The sequence below is a fragment of the Pygocentrus nattereri genome, chromosome 10 (genome assembly GCF_015220715.1).
Source record: "Pygocentrus nattereri isolate fPygNat1 chromosome 10, fPygNat1.pri, whole genome shotgun sequence".
NCBI lineage: Eukaryota > Metazoa > Chordata > Actinopteri > Characiformes > Serrasalmidae > Pygocentrus > Pygocentrus nattereri.
Genome location: NC_051220.1, coordinates 43,126,809 through 43,146,970, shown reverse-complemented (window position 1 = coordinate 43,146,970; position 20,162 = coordinate 43,126,809). Strand labels below are relative to the sequence as shown.

General features: G+C 42.5%; 1 protein-coding gene across 1 annotated transcript; it reads right to left on the bottom strand.

Moving 5' to 3' along the window:
* Nucleotides 1–1,214: 1,214 nt before the first annotated feature.
* Nucleotides 1,215–17,221, bottom strand: sccpdha.1 (saccharopine dehydrogenase a, tandem duplicate 1). The gene is made up of 12 exons (XM_017681851.2): nucleotides 16,918–17,221; nucleotides 13,480–13,592; nucleotides 12,164–12,244; nucleotides 10,704–10,833; nucleotides 10,286–10,335; nucleotides 10,074–10,204; nucleotides 8,939–9,056; nucleotides 8,153–8,272; nucleotides 7,966–8,022; nucleotides 5,978–6,089; nucleotides 4,364–4,445; nucleotides 1,215–2,073 (listed from the first exon to the last, which is right to left on the bottom strand). Exons 1-12 carry the CDS (start codon nucleotides 17,219–17,221, stop codon nucleotides 1,983–1,985), a joined length of 1,389 nt encoding a protein of 462 aa, XP_017537340.2. The 3' UTR covers nucleotides 1,215–1,982.
* Nucleotides 17,222–20,162: the final 2,941 nt, after the last annotated feature.

The following is a 20,162-nucleotide window of genomic DNA, read 5'->3' as shown; positions in this document are numbered from 1 at the left end:
ACTTGCCTTCCACAGATCATTATCATCTAAACGTGTCAGTAAAGCTTTTCTTGGTCAGAATCGAACTTGTTCTGTAGCCAGCAGAACGGTTCTGTGGTTCTGTGGCCCTGGTTCGCTAATCGCGTCTTTAAAAATGTGCTGAGCCCAGTTTTTAAGCCCCGTGTCGAACAGTGTCTGAAATGCCGCTGGAACGGTTCCCCTCCATGCTCAGAACCATTGGGCCCTGCAGTGGAAAAAAGGCCTGTGTTTACGTTAAAGTGATTCCAGTGACCCGCAAGTCAATCGGTGAGCCAGCAAGGAGCCACTTCATTAGATTAGATCTGCTCTAAAGAGCAGCTTCTGCGTAACTCTATTCATTTAACTACCAGTTTGTTTAAGTGATTCTAGCCACTCATGATGCATCTAAGATTTAAGAGCTGGCGAGTGCGTCAGGGGTGAGACTGACACGGCTTAGTTTCACTTCGTCTCACTCCATATAATCAATCAGCCACCAAACATTCAAGTGTCAAAATATATCAAATCATTTTCATGCTAAAGAAAAACTGATTAAAACTTGAAAATTAAAAATTGTAATTAAAATTCAAATTAAAAATTGTAATTAAAATTCAAATTAAAAATTGTCATTAAAAACCGGAAGGGTTCACACAGTTTGATCGGAAGACAAGCGGTCATGCAGCTGCGTTTTGTACGCTTTTTAACGTATGTGCTTTTAATATTAACTGATGTAATCAAATTCATCGAAATAACACCAAATAACTCGATATCTTTTGGGAATAAACTGGTTTCGAAAGTGTTCTCGCTGGTCAGGTTCTGCTGCTGTGGGTTCACGACTACTTATTTTCTAACTGATGAACTTGTGTGCAAATAGCGCCCCTGCTGGAGAAAGTTCAGACTGCTAGTGAGGACGTCCACACACTTTTACATACTGGAATTCAGCTTTAGATGCATTTGGGACTCTGAAGCATTATATTTTCATATTTCTGCAACTTTTAATATTCAGTGTTACTTGGCAAGACGTTTAAAATGAAACGTTTTCTCGTTCGGTCGGTTTTCTTTCCTAACATGATGATTATCACCTTGGCTGCATCATCATCTGTAGGTTATGTCAAAAGCATAAATGGCAAAGACATGAAAGGACTCTCTTTTGGAATTCAGCCGAGTGTGTCCTGAGTTCTGGTGTCGTTCAAGAAATTTGCATCACTAGAGATCAGAGATTTTACGTTGGTATGTTTTTTTATTTAGACTTGAAACAAACCGAAGCAGCTGCAGGCAGACAGAAGAGCCAGGCGCCTCAGAAAAAGCCGCAGCTTTCACCAACGATCTCACTTCCATCAGGGCTTTTACACTTGATGAACCTACAAGCTGTCGAACTTTCCATTTTCACAATCAGAAGGTCCAAGTTACTTATTTTTGGTCGTGCAAACATCCTCCCATATTAAAATTAGCCTTGACGAGGCTTAAAACCATCAACTGGAACCACGATTAACAAACCTCCCCGGAATCTGTGGCTGTTGGTCTATTAGTGCAAAAGCAACAGTGAAAAAAATACAAATTCACAAAATTCAGACTAACATTTCAAACCCTAAAAAACCCAGAACAGGAACGCGGAGCAGTTCGAGTGGAGATCAGAGAAGCAGAGTGCAGAAGCTCACAGCTCAGGTTAAATTCACACTGATGCTAAAACTGCAAGACAGAAGGGAAACGGTATAAACCAGCTTTCAGACCTGGAGACACTGAAAGAACATCATTTGCTCTGACAATCTGCCTCAGACCTTGACGCACGTAATCTGGGTAATGACGATGAAGGAGGCAATCAGAGAGAAGTGCTGCTAGTTCACATAAACAGCTTTACAGCTCTCCTGGTTGCATCTCCTCAGCGTATCCAGGTCTTTAAGCAGCTTTAAACTAACTCGGTAATCGCTTGAGAGAGTAAACGGAGCCGTGCTGGGGTCAGGATGCTGGACGTCCCGTTTCTAACTGCGTTAAAGAACGGAGAACTGGATGCCGTGTTTGTTGAGGCGGTCGATGAGGGTGGTCTTGGCGAAAGCGGCTCCAGGAGTGTAGACGCCGCCCCTGCAGCAGAGAGCAGATTAACAGAGATTACAGACAGCAGAGAGAAGCTGATGAGCTTCCAGTGAGTGATCTGAGAAATGAACACAAATCAATAATGCAAAGCTGTTCTTTCTTATAGCTACAGCTCCTTTTTAACCCAAAGTCTGGCTCTACGGGTGAAACTTACACGCAACTTCGCAACATGGGCTGTGTTCACACTGCTGGGCTGAAAGTTGCACGATTCTGACAGTTGTGAATCGGATCTGGGCCAGATTTTACATCATTTCTGCATTTCTAAACTGTGAAGATCTAAACAGAGTCGGTTCCGAGTGGTTTGGTGTGAAACGCTCTGTTCTAGATAAAGTGGAGGCGATAGGAACCAGACGTCCCCCTCTAAAAGCTCCTCACAGAAAGCTCCTACATGAACTGGTTATGAACTCATTGGGTCTTGGCAATATGACAATATTTATCGTTATTTATGATAAATTATGTTACTATAGAACACAATATACAGTGTACATCATAAGTCCTTGTAGACACTGACCAGCTGCATGTTTCATTAGAACTCGTGCATGTCTGAGGACAAAGTTCACATTAATGACATATTTGTTCGTAGATCGTTGATCTGAGTCACAGATTTCAGTCAAACTGAATTTTTAAAGGCTCAACAAGCACAACAGATAATAACTCAAATATATGGTAAATAATCGCAGATAAACAACAGCAATATAGGTAAACAATAAAACGATCGGCAGCGACAGCCGGAGAAACAGGTGGAGATAAAAATGGTCCAAACATGTAAATGACACCTCGCAGACGGCGAGAACGACATGGTATATCAAACGTACAGGCAGCCAATTTAGCGGAGCAACTAAATGTGTTGCATGCAACCTTGTCTCTGAATTGCTTCCTGTAAGACCCTGTCCAGACGGCCTAATATGATTTTTGTCATAATCCACATTTTTTTCTAGTCTGGGCAGGAAAAAAAAAAAGAGCATGAAATCTGAATTTTGCAAATCCAATTTCTTCAATCACATTTTTACAGAAGCGCCCCGGTCTGGACGCTCTGGACGCTCAGGTCGGATTTCAGTGTCTAGTGCGCCACTCCCAACACGACAAACAGCGACGATGTGAAATCCAGAGGGATGAAGTGCTGGGATTCAAGAAGAGCTCCAAAAGATTCATGATTAGTTTGGAGGGGAGATGGTGCTCCTCCATCTCTCCTGGATCCGCCACTGCTGCCAACTTAGCGACTTTATTTTTTAAAAAGCGACGAGCGACAAGTTTCGTGGTGTTACTGGAGACTTTTGGAGACTCTGAGATGAACCCTCATGCTCTTCAGTTACTGCCCCCGTCCCACAGCCCTCACAGTCAGAGCAGACCCACGCCGCTCCACGTCCACACCGCAAACGAGCTGCGCATGCGCCGCCGCTGACCCGACCCCGCCCCGCATTTACAGAGCGGAATGTACATATAAATGCGTCTTCAGTGTAACACGAAAAGAAATGACTGCATTTAACTCACACGGTCTCAGTCAGACTCAGTCACTCACATTCACCACTAAAACGAAAAAAACTAAAGAAGAAAAAACTAAGCAGCTGACAAAGCGTCTCTTTTAAGGTCCCTTTGCCGTCCCAAGCCAGGATACAGGAGGAGGGTTGAACGTAGAACAGCAGTTCCTGCTAACTGCTACTCTCATGCTAACATTTAACAACACAGCAAAAAACTGATTTATGTAATTTACGTAAAAATGATTTATACACAGCATTAAAGCCATGAGCGTGTTTTGAGTGACTGCCTGTTTCAATGGCCACAGAAGTTGTTTGTTTGTTCCGAGTTCATTTGTAGTTCTAACATATCTCGGGTGTGTTTTCCTTTACAGCTTCAAAAACATAGATTATGCAAATGAGGCGATGACGTCATTCAGCGACTTCTAGCGACTTTTCGGACAGCCAATAGCGACTTTCCTCGCTGAAGAGTTGGCAACACTGGGATCCGCGACTGAAATCCACGTCACCAGCGTAGCTACGTACAGTAGTTACTGACGCCTACGTCGTTACCACGGCAACCGTGGTGAGGTCTGGACACACAAATCCGATCTGACCACTCGCAGATAACAGAGCGGACAGTCGCCTCGAAAGAGGCGATTCGAGAAAGAAACCCAAACGCAGCCAAACTGACCGGAAATTACACTGCATGCGACTCAAAACGCGCAACCAGTTGCATGAAAGTTTCACTGTATAAAGCCAGTCCTACGCTGAACGTCCCCTCCTAACCACAGCCAGGCAGGAGCACAGGGGTGTGATCTCACTTCTCGGGCAGGGAATCAGGTTCGTTTAGGATGGTAATGGCCGCCTGCACCATCGCGATCGGCGTAGCGACGTAACCAGCCTCTACAAAACAACGACACAGCAGGAAACAGTGTTAATACAGATTATAATAATGTATAATATATAATAATATATAATGACTGCTGCATCTTCACGAGATCAGAGTAATTACGCAGTTACTTTTATCATAACCGCTCCTGTTGGAACAAAACCTCGTATCTCCAAAATACTGACTCTACAGGAGAGGGAACAGACACACTTCACTTTTAATGCGAGTCAATGGAACCAGACGTCTTTCAAAGTCATTCTGGGACGTTTGTTTTGCCTCATTCTTCATGAAATTCACACACAGTGTAAAGGATGGATAGACAGATAGAAAACGACGAAATGGAGAAATGAGGTTTTGTTCCGACAGTGAAAATACCATCATGAACTACATTTACGTTACTGTGCAAAAGGTCGGAATGAATGGTTTCATTAATATAATAACAGCCAAATACGATGCAGACAAATGCAGGAAATGTATAAAGCGACTGGTCAGTTCATCGTGGACAACCTCGCAGGTCTTAGCTGTAAAAGGCTCCACTGCAAAAAATCCTCTTCGCAAATCGCAAATCTAGTCAGTGTATGTAATATTTCTCATTAAGAGACCGCAGAGTAACAGAATGTTACTGTTCCACTTATTTTGGGACGTTAGTTTTGACCAATCTTGAACGTGTCCTCTTCTATTAGCAGATTATTTGTTTTGAGAAATAGTGACTGTCTGAATAAAGCACTTCCAGAACATGTCTAGAGATAATTATAATATTCTTAGTCTCAGAATGATAAATATTAGATGTACTGACCAATTTAAGATGGTTACACTTGCTGATAATGTGATTCCACACGTGTGAAGGTTAGAGAACCTTCAGTTTCGGTTCTGCACAGGTCTGAATATGAGACTTTGTGATGTTTTACGGTTTTATGGATGCATGAAAATGGTAAGAGCTACACGGTTAAAATTATGGTTCTTTAAGGGTTCTTTAGTAAAGAAAATAGTTCTACACACAACCATGAACACTAAAAGAACCCTTTTCATGATTAAAGGGTTCTCTGCATGGTCAAATGGTTCTTCAGATTGATGGAGAAAGTGGGCTATCCTATTGTTACAAGCTTGACATCGTCCCAACAGAAGAACCACTTTGATGCTACATAGAACCCTTTTCAAAAAGGTTCTAAATAAAACCATATACAGCACATTCGCCATCAAACTGAAGAACCCTTTCACCAGGCAAAGAACCCTTTAATTATGCAGAGGGTTCTTTGAATGTTCATGGTTTTACATAGAACTATGTTCATTACTTAACAAACCTTGAAGAACCTTCTTTTTTTAAGTGTGTCCAGTCTTAAAAAGGATGATCCTACAAGGGTTCTTTAGTAAAGACAATGGTTCTACATAGAACCATGAGCACTCAAAGAACCATTTTCTAAATGGTTCTTTGCATGGTGAAAGCGTTCTTGAGATTCCTCAGAATGTGTTTTATATTCTGGGAAGAACCCTTTGTGAAACTGGTTCTATATAGAACCAAAAAGTGTTCTGTTATTGGGGTGCTCACCTGGTCCCTGGACGAGCGTGCGGATCTTGGCGTTAGGTTTCCCCTGTGAGGGGTCCTGACCCTCAGTGTAACCTTCTCCATAGAAGGCGAAACGGAAAGAAGAGCCCTCCATCTGCACATCAAAGACATCAAACATCACTGCACATCAAATCTGATCAATTAAAAAAATCAAAGCTGAAAATGATGCAGCTCCACATTTCATTTCATTTTCAGAAACAGCCTGATTGACGCACATTTATATGCATTTTCTCATGTATATTTTGGAGGCTTCTGTGTTCCTGCCCATGTTCATATCTGTGTTTATGCCTGTGTTCATATCAGTGTTTATGCCTGTGTTCATATCAGTGTTTATGCCTGTGTTCATACCAGTGATTATGCCTGTGTTCATACCAGTGTTTATGCCTGTGTTCATGCCTGTGTTCATACCAGTGTTTATGCCTGTGTTCATATCTGTGTTTATGCCTGTGTTCATGCCTGTGTTCATATATGTGTTTATGCCTGTGTTCATGCCTGTGTTCATATCTGTGTTTATGTCTATGTTCATATCTGTGTTTATGTCTGTGTTCATATATGTGTTTATGCCTGTGTTCATGCCTGTGTTCATATCTGTGTTTATGTCTATGTTCATATCTGTGTTTATGCCTGCGTTCATATCTGTGTTTATGCCTGGGTTTATGTCTGTGTTCATATCTGTGTTTGTCTATGTTCATATCTGTGTTTATGCCTGTGTTCATATCTGTGTTTATGCCTGTGTTCATATCTGTGTTTATGCCTGCGTTCATATCTGTGTTTATGCCTGGGTTTATGTCTGTGTTCATATCTGTGTTTATGCCTGCGTTCATATCTGTGTTTATGCCTGGGTTTATGTCTGTGTTCATATCTGTGTTTATGTCTGTGTTCATATCTGTGTTTATGTCTGTGTTCATATCTGTGTTTATGCCTGTGTTCATATCTGTGTTTATGCCTGTGTTCATATCAGTGTTTATGCCCGTATTTATTCTGGATTGTTATTGTTCAGTTAAATCCTTTGTATGCTGAATCTGATGACTCTCATCATCATCAAAACAATTCCTAAATTACAGAATTACTAATAAATTATTAGTGACAGACATAGTCATCGTAAACATAAAATATGTAAAAGTAAATATTAATAAACATATAAGCTAGGACTGCAACAACTAACTGACCAGGGTAGTGTTGGCTTGATGACGTCAGGATCATCAAGTTTTCGGCCCCTGGTCACAAATCTGGTGGGCCATTGCCTAGCAACCTTTTTTTGGGTGGTCAGTGACTTTTTATGATATCAATAAAAAATTATTAATTAAAAAAATGTACTAATTAGAATTTATTGAAAATACCATCAAACTGTTATCTTTATTCAGTATCTGTCATCTAAATCCAGTTAGTTAGGCACTGACGACAAACACCATATGATCAGAACAGCAGCTCAGACGTTTTTAGCCCTTTTCTGCGTTTTATTCTTCCGTCCACACCAACATGGAGCTTTAGTTCACTGAGATTTTTAAATCTCTATTTTCTATTATGAAAAGGCAAATGCAAACAAACATCAGCGCCACCTGCTGGAGATTTGCTTTTCATTTCCCGCTTTGCTTTTTTGTTTTCAAACTGATCAACATGCAAATATATACATACATGAGGTCAAGCCAACTGTGCATGAAGCACTTTCGCAATCTAACCTGATAAATAGCTACGTTTTGTGATTCTGTATCCAATAATCAGTAATCGGACTTTTTCCTGGACAAACTGCTGTTTTACTAATGATTTTATCCCACATGATGTTAAACATGGGCCCTTTCTGGGACCTGCACTGGATCCCACTTCAGAAAGAGGTTGTGTAGTGAAGCCTAAAACATAAAAATGAACAAAACAGCAGCTGTGCTCCCCAAAAACCACGACAGCATAGTGATCACTTATCCAGCAGACAGTATTAAGATCTGTGAGGAAACACGTTATTTAGGGTCTCGTACCTGTTTTCTAGTCGGACCCTCCTTGGAGAAGAAGCCGAAAGAGAAAAACTCTGGAAACTGCCCGGTAAAGAGAAGAGAAACGGTCCGTGTTTACATGTTATCGACTCTGTGGCTGAACTACAAAAACAGGCTTTTAAAAGTCTGAGTCCAGCATCAGAAGCGAAGCTCCACAGTAAAAGTCCCTCACCTTAATCAGGAGCTTCCTGCCAAAACTGAACTTCACCAGAAGGAAGAACATCAGACCAGCAAAGAGCAGCTTCATGACGGAGGAGACCCCACCGACTCCAGCGTAGGCGCCGTACTGAACCTGAGGAACAGCAGCAGGACAGAGAACTGACACAGCTTTAAGGGGAAGTCCATTAAAATTTTTTAAAATAAAAAAAAATGGGTAAAAAGTAAACAGAGCGGTTCAGAGCGGTTTGGTGTGAAACGCTCTGTTCTAGATAAATTTACCGAGTCAGAGCCGTTCACAGTGGTGGTGATGGGAACCAGACGTCCCTCTAAAAGCTCCTACAGAAAGTTCCTACATGAACTGGTTCTGAATTCACTGCCTGATGACTGAGACGCTGTTTTATGAGAGTTTAGAGAACTTCAACTCCATTCATGGTGGAGGGAGACATGCAGGGCGCTGTGTGGCAAAATAGTCCCCAAAGAAAACCCAGTATTCCAGATTTCCCACTGTTTTCCATCATCAACATTCCATATAAGCTCAGAAGACTCGTGTAGGTTCTCTGGAGGTTCTGGATGGTAAATAAAGTGTCTATATCTGTGTTGTAGTCATGGCGACGCCTGGTTCCCATCACCACCACAGTAAAGACGTCTGAACTGTTTCACACCAAACCCTCGGAACCTCTGTTTACACCTGAAACACTGGATTATGGGGGAATTTTGAATGTCTGAGTATTTTACATTCAAATGAACAACTATGCTAACAGGACCAGCGGTCCAACACATGAGTAAGTGCTAAACTTACTGGGCTTTCCTGGTGTTCCTCAGAAAGGAACCGTTGAGTTCTCTTCACCACTGATGGATCGGCGCCCATGAAGGGAACAGCGTACTGCTGGATCTCATCACTGTAGAACAGAGCGCCTCTGCACACATTAACACAGACGTCTTTCAGCATCTAAAAGTCTCCATGAAAATCCTTTACATGATTTACACATCATGAATGATGTGAGTTGAATGTAAATTAACTGGGAACACTGTGAAAAAGGTCAATTAGCATTTGATTACAATGCCTGATATTTAGTAATCAATAATACGGTCTACAGGTGGGAAATATGATGAAATATTATCGTTATCATGATAAACTGTGCCATGCTCCTCTTTTCTGAGTATGCAGTGAATCATCAGCACTTAAAGAACACCGACAATCACTGACAGGGGCAGTCGTGGGCTGGAGGGGGGGCAGTCGTGGGCTGGAGGGGGGCAGCCCTGTGACCGGAAGGTTGCTGGTTCGATCCCCAGAGCCAAGAGTCCATGACTGAGGTGTCCTTGAGCAAGACACCTAACCCCCAACTGCTCCCCGGGCGCTGCGGATAGGGCTGCCCACCGCTCCGGGCAAGTGTGCTCACTGCCCCCTAGTGTGTGTGCTCACTAGTGTGTATGTGGATTTAGCACAGTTTGTAAAACAGAACAAAATCACTGTAGCTGTAAGATTATTATTACTATTATTATTATTATTATAATATTGTTTATATGTGGCACTGCAGGTTCTATTTCATCTGTTCCAATTTAATAAATTACGATAAACTAAACATTGTGACGTGTATCATATATCATGAAAATGTCTTGAAGTATCATAATATATTTTTGCAACCCCAATACAGTCCGGTGTAAAAGTTTGTGCGGCTCTGGAAAAATGATGAGTTAAAAAAAGAAGTTAACGACCTCCACAGAGAACACACTTAAATACGACACTTGATTGTGTTTGATTTCCCCCCAGTATGTTAGTATTAAGCAGTAACTGAGTATCGAAGCGCAGAAGTGTGTCTTTGTAGAGGAACGTGGTCACTTATTTAAATCAACACAAGCTTGAAATTCGCGCAGGGTTTGTTTCAATGAAAATCTCTGAGTGAGTGAAACTGAGGTGACCAACTGAGAAACACCTGCGCTTGATCCTGGTCCCGACCACGGGCAGAGGTTTGTGGCTGAACTTCTTCCTCAGGCTGCGGAGTTTGTCGCTGTCCGCGAGTCCGTACACGGCCGACTGCCACGTACCGTCGTGGATGCAGCCACCCTGAAACACACAGCAGGTCAAACTGCAGCTTCAGGACGCAAACAGCCCAGAAACAAAGCCTGCAAGATCAACAGAACCAACCTCAGGTCCCATACTCGCCGTCAGAAAGCTCTCCACCGCCGTCAGAGTCCCTGCACACACAACACAAGAAGCAGCTGTTCAGTGAAGCTGCGTATTCAACATATCAAAATAATGAAATACTCATTTTTTAAAAGAATCCACTAGTGGGCACTGTGGGAAATACTGCAGGAATAAAAACTGGAATCTCTCTCTCTCTCTCTCTCTGAGTGGTGCCACTGTGTAAGATTAAAGGATCAGGGCTGGCTGGAAAATATTCCCAGGCCAGGCGACGCCCCTAGAAAGAACCCTATAAATTATGATGGTCTATATTTAGTCTCCTTTCATGCCTTAATAATTCAGTAAAATGATCCATATATGAAACAATGCCAGTAAACCTGAGCTGAAAGCAGGAGGATGCGAAGATGAGAGGATCACCCACCTTTAAACTGGTCCCTGGTGTACAGGACACCCATGTCTGCAGGAATGGAGTCGAATCCGCAGCTTCCCACGACGTACACGCCCTTTTCAGCCGCCTGGCTGTCATAGTTCAGCTGCATGCTCTCCAAAAACTACACACAGAGCATCACATTAACCACCTGCATTCAGTCGCCTCATCCTAGAACAGAATTACTACAGTTACTTTATAACGTATTAGTGTAGAATTCACTGACACAACGTGCAATTTTCATGTCCAAGTGTATCATTTTCCCAAATATAATTTAATACATATGTGACATACATTACATCATTCAACAATGCCTCTTTTAATGCGAGACAGTTCTCAGGGCATCCACATCACATTCATTTTTTGTTCCAAAAGCCTAAAAAAGTCGGGTGGTGTAACCGTCCAACCATATATGCTGATGGAGTAAACTACCAAAAAAGATCATTTAGTTACATAAAATTCTAAATAAAATTGTTTGGCGCAATTTAATCTTTGAAACCTTTAAAATAAAAACATTCTGCAAAACAAGGGAACGCGACTTAAAAACTGAAAAAACTTGTCAGGCAGCACAACCAAAAACAAAGGACTTTTATTTTGACATGCTTTTAGAAAAGAGTGGCCAGAGTATTGCATCATAAAGAAGACCCCCGGTGACCCAAGCGCTGCAATGCCAGGGTCACAGATTCAGTAAAAGTGTGATGTTTGAGTCGCGAAGCGTTAGAACCGTTCTGTCTACCATGTCAGGTGTTCTGAACCATGAAAATGTGGAAATATTATAATAATGTTTATTTATTTGAAAGAAATGTGAGTGTAAACTCAAGTTGATGGTCATACGTTTCCAAGGGCGTCTAAGTAGATGCCTGTTTAATTTGAAATTAGTCTGAAAAGTCAGGCGGCGCAAACGGTCAGTCAGATGGAGTGACCAGGCCAGCACGGTTTAATACCTGAAACGGGCAATTAAAGCTTTAATAACACTCATTATATCCTAAAGAGAAAATACACAGACATAAACTATATATATGCAGATCATGTGCTTCTTAATAAGATCTTTATAAAAGAAAATTATTCATCATTGATCCATATAATTGCATAATAGTACATAACGTATATGCACATGGCTCTTCTGCTGTAACAAGCTTGTAACAATAGAAGAACCATTCTGGGTGTTATATAGAACCACCTACAGCACGTTCTCCATCCAGATCTATTTCATGATGCAAAGAACCCTTTCACCATGCAAGAGGTTCTTTGGGTTCATAGTTAAACATAGGACCATTTTCTTTAATGAAGAACCCTTGAAGAACCACCTTTTTAAGAGTGTAGACGTCAGTGGCCTCGTTAGTGTTTAGTAATCTACCTGGTTAATTATAAACAGGCACCTCAGTGGAACGTCAGTGTGTCTGTCCGTGCCGTTATTCCCGGATTGGTTTCAGAATAATACAGGTAGGACGTACCTGAGGTTCTCCACTGATATCGATGCAGTGTGCTCCATTCTCCACACACGCCTTCACCACCGGCTCTCCATAGAACCTGTACTGCAGATGAAGAACGTCTGATGTAAAATCTTATTGTTCACTAAACAGTTTGATGCACGAGGAACACTGAGAACAGCTGCTAATAACAACGATAGTAATACAGAGACCTGTGAGCTGAATCACGTTCCTCCACGACAGCTGGCAGCTCTGGAGGCGCATCGCTTAACCACACACAGCGTGAGGTGCACAGAGAGAAGGTGTGTGCAGAGATGGAGTCGTGCTACAGTGACATCCTAACTCTGAAATCTGACCAGTTTAATGTCAAGACGACTTCAGTATCTGTTCCAGAATATCAGCTCCTCCCTTCATGATCTCATCACTAACTCCAGATCAGAAAACAGCATCACACAAACATCCTAAGCGTGTCGGGGCATCACAGGTCATTCTGAGGTCGGTTCAATGTACACACATGACAGCTGAGCAGATGGGATTTGCTTCTGTAATATGAATTTTTTTGTAAAGTCTCATCTTCACCTGTCAGATTTTACCTCACGACAAAAAGAGAGGATGTTTCCGAAATACAGCCCCAGTCAATACAAGCCCAACGCAGAATGACACTGTTTTAAAACTCTAAAAAAAACGTAATAACAACATTTATACATCTGTAATAACTGCCGTGTCTCCCGCTCAGAGTGTGTTTCACTGTTAAATCTCACCATAAGACACAATCAGTTACCGCACCACACATCGACAACCTGACGGGTCGCCTGTCAGTTAATTTACAGAAGGTTCGTCCAGACTGAGCGAGCAGAGGGAGGATGTGGTCGGTGCTCTGATGTGTCAGTCAGGTGTACATACTGCCATCTCTCACCTCAGTGCGACACATTCTGCTGCAAGTAAGGCAGAATTTGGACACCAAACGTGTTTCGGCTGATTGGCCACATCTGGAGTAAGAGAGGAAATCGGTGGTGTTCCAATTCCAGCGTGTCAGGGCATCACAGGTCATTCTGAGGTCGGTTCATCGTACAGACATGATTATTATCGTTACGGCAGTGGCATTGCATAACCACACTGAGGCCTCAGGGTTTCGCTGACACAGCACAGAGAGAGCGCTGCTGTCTGCTGTATATCACTAGGGCTGATACTGGTATCTGTTTAAAGAGCCATCTGCTCATCCATAAACTCATCATGTACAGGATTGTCCATTCATGACCCCCACCCCCCCATATGCAGCTTAACAGAACCTCCAGAGTCATCCCATCTCCACAATTCAAGTCATTGTGTTGGAGACTTACTGGTCCCACACAGTTGAGAACAATCACCGCCTGTTTACACATCTCAGCTAAAGACTCCGGATCGTCCACATCGGCCACGATGATATCCACCTCCGTCTTCAGCTCCGGCTTACCTGGAGAACAGAAAGGGAGCAGCAGCACGGAGCTCAATCAGTATCAGTTATGGAAATCATGAGGGGATCATAATTAAATAGTTCGGTGTGAACTGCTCACTGTGGTGGTGATAGGAACCAGACGTCCCCCTCTAAAAGCTCCTCACAGTGGTGGTAATGGGAACCAGACGTCCCCCTCTAAAAGCTCCTCACAGTGGTGGTGATGGGAACCAGACGTCCCTCTAAAAGCTCCTCACAGAAAGTTCCTACATGAGATGGTTCTGAATTCACTGCCTGATGACTGAGACGCTGTTTTATGAGAGTTTAGAGAACTTCAACTCCATTCATGGTGGAGGGAGACATGCAGGGCGCTGTGCGGCAAAATAGTCCCCAAAGAAAACTCATTATTCCAGATTTTCCACTGTTTTCCATCATCAACATTCCATATAAGCTCAGAAGACTCGTGTAGGTTCTCTGGTGGTTCTGGATGGTAAATAGAGTGTCTATATCTGTGTTGTAGTCATGGCGACGCCTGGTTCCCATCACCACCACTGTGAACAGTTCTGAGTTTATCTAGAACGTCTCTGTTTACATCTCAACCCGTTCATTATGTAGAAATTGGGCAAAATCAGTTGAGATCCCCTTTAATGCAGAAGATGTAATAAAACCATAAAACCTTATCATTATCATAAAATACAATACGGATGCATAAATTTAGTTCTTTATAAGTCTCGTACAGGGGGTTTGGATGGTGGTCCATAAAGCCGCTGAGGGGCTTTAGGAGACTAAAATAAGCCACATCTGTTCAGCCTGTCATTGTGGAAGATCCAGCTAAGAAAGGAGATGTGCTCAGCCTGACAGGGGGTTAGAGTTTTCCATCAGCTGTTCAGGATAATACAAACCAGCCCTTTAGAGACCACCACAGACCGAGACCACCACCTCTCAACTCTTTACAGTGCTTAAAACAGGCCAAATGGGTACATATTAGATATTAGATATTATATAAGACAGTTAGAGGACATATATAATAGCGGTGCAGGACAGTGGAATATAAGATCACATGAGCGGATATTACTTGAGTGTCTAGAAACAGGTTGAATGATCTTATTACATTGTTATTACATTGTTATAACAGCCTCATAACGGAAACCGTTAAGCACATTAAAACCATATTTGAGCCCAGGGAAGTTTTTTTCTTGCATTATTTAATTTTTCCTAGGAGCTCCATAAACTGTCTTACTGATTTTTGTAGGAAAAACAGTCAGAATTCCTCATTTTCCATCCTCTGTTCATCACTCACCAGAAAACAGACTTTTTTTGTTACTGTACCTTTGAGACTGATATATGTAAATGAGCGTGTGTGTGTGTGTGTATTGTGTGTGTGTATTGTGTGTCTGTGTGTTTATTGTGTGTGTGTGTGTGTGTCTGTGTGTGTGTGTATTGTGTGTCTGTGTGTGTGTATTGTGTGTGTGTGTATTGTGTGTCTGTGTGTGTGTGTATTGTGTGTGTGTGTGTGTGTGTGTGTGTGTGTGTGTGTGTGTGTGTGTGTGTGTGTGTGAAAGGCCGCCGGGTAAGAGCTGAGTGACACGACTGGGTCAAAGTTCAATCCACCCAAATAAGATAAGCTGGTTCTTCTGTCTTTATCAGCGTCTGCCAACATCAGCAGTGATTCGGCAAAAAAATCCGGAGCCGGAATTTAGACAGAACCGGTTCCATGTGGTCAGTGTTCTCCACCCACTCCGGTCAGCACTGAGTAACAGATAAAAACACTGCGAGCAGGAAAGTTCCTGCGTTTCAGTGAATCGCCGTAACGTTGTCCAGCGGTGAGGAGGGTCAGAGCTCTCAACGTCCAGCACACGACACCTCGCTGTAACTGGGCCAACTGGGACAACTGGTCACTGCTTACGCCCCACTGGTCACTACGACTAATAATCCAAATTACTGACGTCTACAGACCTACATGACGGTTCTTCGAGGGCACTTTCGTAAAGGAATGGTTCTATTTGGAGCCATGAGTTCTGTACAGAACCATCGGCATGCTTAAAAGGTTCTCTGAATGGTGAGATGGTTCTGTATAGCACCAAAAAAGGGTTCTGCTATTATCTACAAGGTTGACATTGCAACAATAGCAGAACCCTTAGTGGTGCTATACAGAACCATTTCACCATGCAGAGAACCATTTACCCACGAGATGGTTCTCTATAGAGCTTATAGTACTATATATAACCACTGCCTTACTGAAGAACCCTTAAAGAACCACCTCTCTACTGCAGTACATGCTTCAGATGGTTATATGTTTACATGTATTTCTGTTCTTTCAGTCTCACTTGGTTTTATTTATATTATATTATATTTTTACCTTATATTTTATTAGTAAACAGGTGTTGGCATTTACCTGGGCTTTTTTTGGAGGCGGTGCTTAGATTCCCTTATTTTGGATTCATGACAAACAAAAAGAAAATAAAAATAACTCATAAAACAGAAGAGATCTTATTAGGGGTGGGAAACGTGGTGATATTTTATCGTATTATACAACACGCCTTTCCTGGACAATTCCACTCATTTTTATTTATCTAAAAACAGTGGAAAATCTGGAATATTGAGTTTTCTTTGGGGACTATTTTGCCGCACAGCGCCCTGCATGTCTCCCTCCACCATGAATGGAGCTGAAGTTCTCTAAACTCTCATAAAACAGCGTCTCAGTCATCAGGCAGTGAATTCAGAACCAGTTCATGTAGGAACTTTCTGTAGGAGCTTTTAGAGGGACGTCTGGTTCCCATCACCACCACTGGGAACGGTTCTGACTCGGTCAGTTTATCTAGAACAGAGAGTTTCACACCGAACAGCTCCGTTTACATCTGAACCGTTTAGTTATGCAGGAATTCCCTTTAACGAGCAAACGCAAAGCTGTAACTGTGGCAGGATAAGGTTTTTTGTCAGTTCCAATTCACCAAATCTCAAGAAAGTATCGTGATGTAATGTTTCTGTAATATCGCTACAGCCCTCAGCTCAGAGCCCCTCACAGGCCTCCCAGCCCTCCCAGCTCGCCCGCGGTGCTGGCTGGAGGACGGAGCGGCTTTGGCCTGATTTAGGCAGCAGTTCTCCTCCCTGTGAAGCGGCCAGACTCAACACAGCAGGTCCGAACCGCCAGGAGAAACTTGGCTTATTCGAACTTTCCCGTTCCACCTTAAATGGCGCAGCAGTTACATTCTGGCGTAGGAATCTAACTGCTGCACCAGTTAAGGTGGAACGGGAAAAAAGCGCCGTGCTGCGGGTTTAACCCCACATTTCGGACTTTAGTCGGTGTGTGTGTGTGTGTGTGTGTGTGTGTGTAACCTGCTCGCACCGAGCGCTTCCGCGGCCTGGGTGAGCGCGGTCTCCAGGCGGGCTCTGCTCCTGCCCGCGGCCGCCCAGCGCAGCTCCTCCCGGGCTTCCCCCGCACAGCGCGCCACCTCCTCCAGCACGAAGCGGCCGGTGAAGCCCGAAGCTCCGAAGATGATGAAGTGATATCGGGGCTGAGAGCCGGACTCCGCCATGACCACCGACAGACAGACAGACAGACGGACGGACAGACAGACAGACAGATCACACTCTACTGCAGCCCAGCAGGGCCGACACACACCCGTATTCCGGACAAACCACGCCCACATGCGCTGCGATTGGCTAGTCACCTCCTGCTACAGGATTGGCTGTTGATGTTGTTATTAGAATAAATTAATAAAAGTCATTTTATTTTTGTTTTTTTTCTTTGTTATTTGTTCACTTCAGGTTCATTTTATTAGTCTTTATTTGCGTGGCTGATTTTTATATATTTTTATTTTTTGTATTTTTTATTTTATACAGAGCTGTTTGCTCAGAAAAGCACCAATATTACAACAAAAACACCTTATATTCCATATTAAATATAATATATATTAATTTTAATTTTTTTTGTTTTTATTTTAAGACCACTTTGAACACGCCTTTGATTTTGCAGTGTTTTGTAAAAGGTAAAATTCAAAATCCATCATAAATGTACCATTTAAAATGTTTTTTATTTTAAATAAATATTTTTCAATATTAGGTTTAACTCTTTTATGTCTTTTACACAGTCCTCAATCTTGCCAAGTTTGATTTTATCAAATTGATATATAGCGTCAGTGTCAGTAGCCCTCAGTAGCAGTGGAAATTTATGCCGTGTTTACTGATAATGGTGCCTAATGGTAGCATATATATTGTGAATAATATAGGCCCCAAAACAGAGCCTTGTGGAACACCATACATTACTTTTGCACGAAGAAGTGTAGATGATTCCTATGCAAATAAGGGCTTAATTGTTTTGCTGCTGCTTTTTCCAGGGTCTTAGATATAAAGGGGAGATTTGAGAGGTCTATAATTTGATAGTTCACAGGGATCGAGGTTAGCTTTCTTAATCAGCGGTCTAATTACTGCAAATTTAAGAGTTTTTGGGATGTATCCGAGGCTAAGAGAGGAGTTTATTATTGACAGAATAGGCTTAGTTATTTCTGGTAAGATTTCCTTGAGTAGACCTGAAGGAATTGGGTCCAGAATACAGGTAGATGGTTTTGCAGAAGAAACTATTTTGACTAGTTCATTTTCTTGAAGTAATGTAAATGATTCCAGCCTCTGCAGTGACTCTAATATTCTCAGGGTCTAGACTGGAATTATAAGCCAGCAGGTTTGTGGAGTTTAACTGTGTGTTTCTGAATTTTCTGCCTAATGTTTTCGATTTTTTCACTAAAGAAACTCATAAAATCATTGCTGCTATAGGCTGATGGCATCTGGGGTTCAGTGACTGTTTTGTTCTCTGTTATTTTAGAAATTGTGCTAAATAGCAGTCCGGGGCTGTTCTTATTGTTCTCTATGGGAGAGGAGAGACAGACTCAGCGTGCTGCAGTAAGAGCTCTTCTATAGTCTATAAACTCTGCTGGCCAATCACAGCACAGGAGGGCGGGGCCGGTCGGAAAACGGGTGGAAAACAGTGGACTAAGCCTCAGTTTCATGAGGATCAGCTCTCCACGCATTCTGCGCAGTGACCTCGTGATAACATCGGCGCAGAGTCAAAGCTATAAACACGAGTTTATAACATTATTAATGACATCAAAAGATAATAACAATATTAATAACGACATGAACAGATTATACTGAACTGAACCCCCTGCTGGCCTGTAAAAGCGCTTTAGGTAACTTTAGTGAAAAACTGAGTTTGGCGTGTTTAATCATGACCTAAAATAACCCCGCCCACCGCAAAACGTCTGATCCGTACCTGATTGGTCCATTCGTTCAATGGGCGGGTCGGGTTTCCGAGCGTGTGCAAAGAAGCATTTAAAAGCAGCGTGAAGAAATAATAGATAGATAGATAGATAGATAGATAGATAGATAGATAGATAGATAGATAGATAGATAGATAGATAGATAGATAGATAGAAGCATCTTTTTTGAGAGTGTAATATACTGATAAGTGCATATGGGGTGGCTGGTTTTATTGCGTGGCTGATGAAACTAATCAATTACAAACACGTCCACTAGGTGGAGCTGTTTAACCACACTGACTACAAGTGGGCTGCGCTCACATCACAAGCCCCGTTCCTCAAATCAGATCTCTCTGACACGAGGCAGGCAGATAGACGGATAGACAGACAGGTAGACAGACAGAAAGACAGACACAGACAGACAGACACAGACATTTTCTGAGCTGCTTCTCCCTCAGGGTGGCGGGGGCTGCTGGAGCCTATCCCAGCGGTCATTGGGCGGAAGGCAGGATACACCCTGGACAGGTCACTAGTCCATCGCAGGGCAGACAGACAGACATACATAATGAGAGACAGACAGACAGACAGACAGACACAATGACACAGACAGACAGACAGATAGATAGATAGATAGATAGATAGATAGATAGATAGACAGACAGATAGATAGAAAGATAGATAGACAGACGGACGGACGGATGGACAGACAGACAAATAGATAGACAGGCAGACAGACAGATAGATAGATAGATAGGCAGACAGACAGACAGACAGATAGATAGACGGATAGACGGACAGATGGATGGACGGACGGACGGACAGACAGACAGAAAGATAGATGGATGGATGGATGGATGGATAGACAGACAGATAGATAGACAGACAGACAGGTAGGTAGGTAGATAGCGATAAAACCAGATCAGAGATAAAGAACCAGGACAGAGATAAAGAACCAGATCAGAGATAAAGAACCAGATCAGAGATAAAGAACCAGGACAGAGATAAAGAACCAGATCAGAGATAAAGAACCAGATCAGAGATAAAGAACCAGGACAGAGATAAAGAACCAGATCAGAGATAAAGAACCAGGACAGAGATAAAGAACCAGATCAGAGATAAAGAACCAGGACAGAGATAAAGAACCAGATCAGAGATACAGAACCAGATCAGAGATAAAGAACCAGGACAGAGATAAAGAACCAGATCAGAGATAAAGAACCAGGACAGAGATAAAGAACCAGATCAGAGATAAAGAACCAGGACAGAGATAAAGAACCAGAACAGAGATACAGAACCAGATAAGAGATAAAGAACCAGGACAGAGATAAAGAACCAGATC

Bases quoted from the DNA above. Each gene is read 5' to 3' on its own strand.
- sccpdha.1 (XM_017681851.2), bottom strand. From the start codon at position 17,221: ATGTGGGCGTGGTTTGTCCGGAATACGGGTGTGTGTCGGCCCTGCTGG. The intron at 10,205-10,285 runs GTTGGTTCTGTT...TGTGTGTTTCAG, and splicing joins CGGCGAGTATGGGACCTGAG to GGTGGCTGCATCCACGACGG. The intron at 9,057-10,073 runs GTGTTTCTCAGT...TAATGTGTGCAG, and splicing joins GGGACCAGGATCAAGCGCAG to AGGCGCTCTGTTCTACAGTG.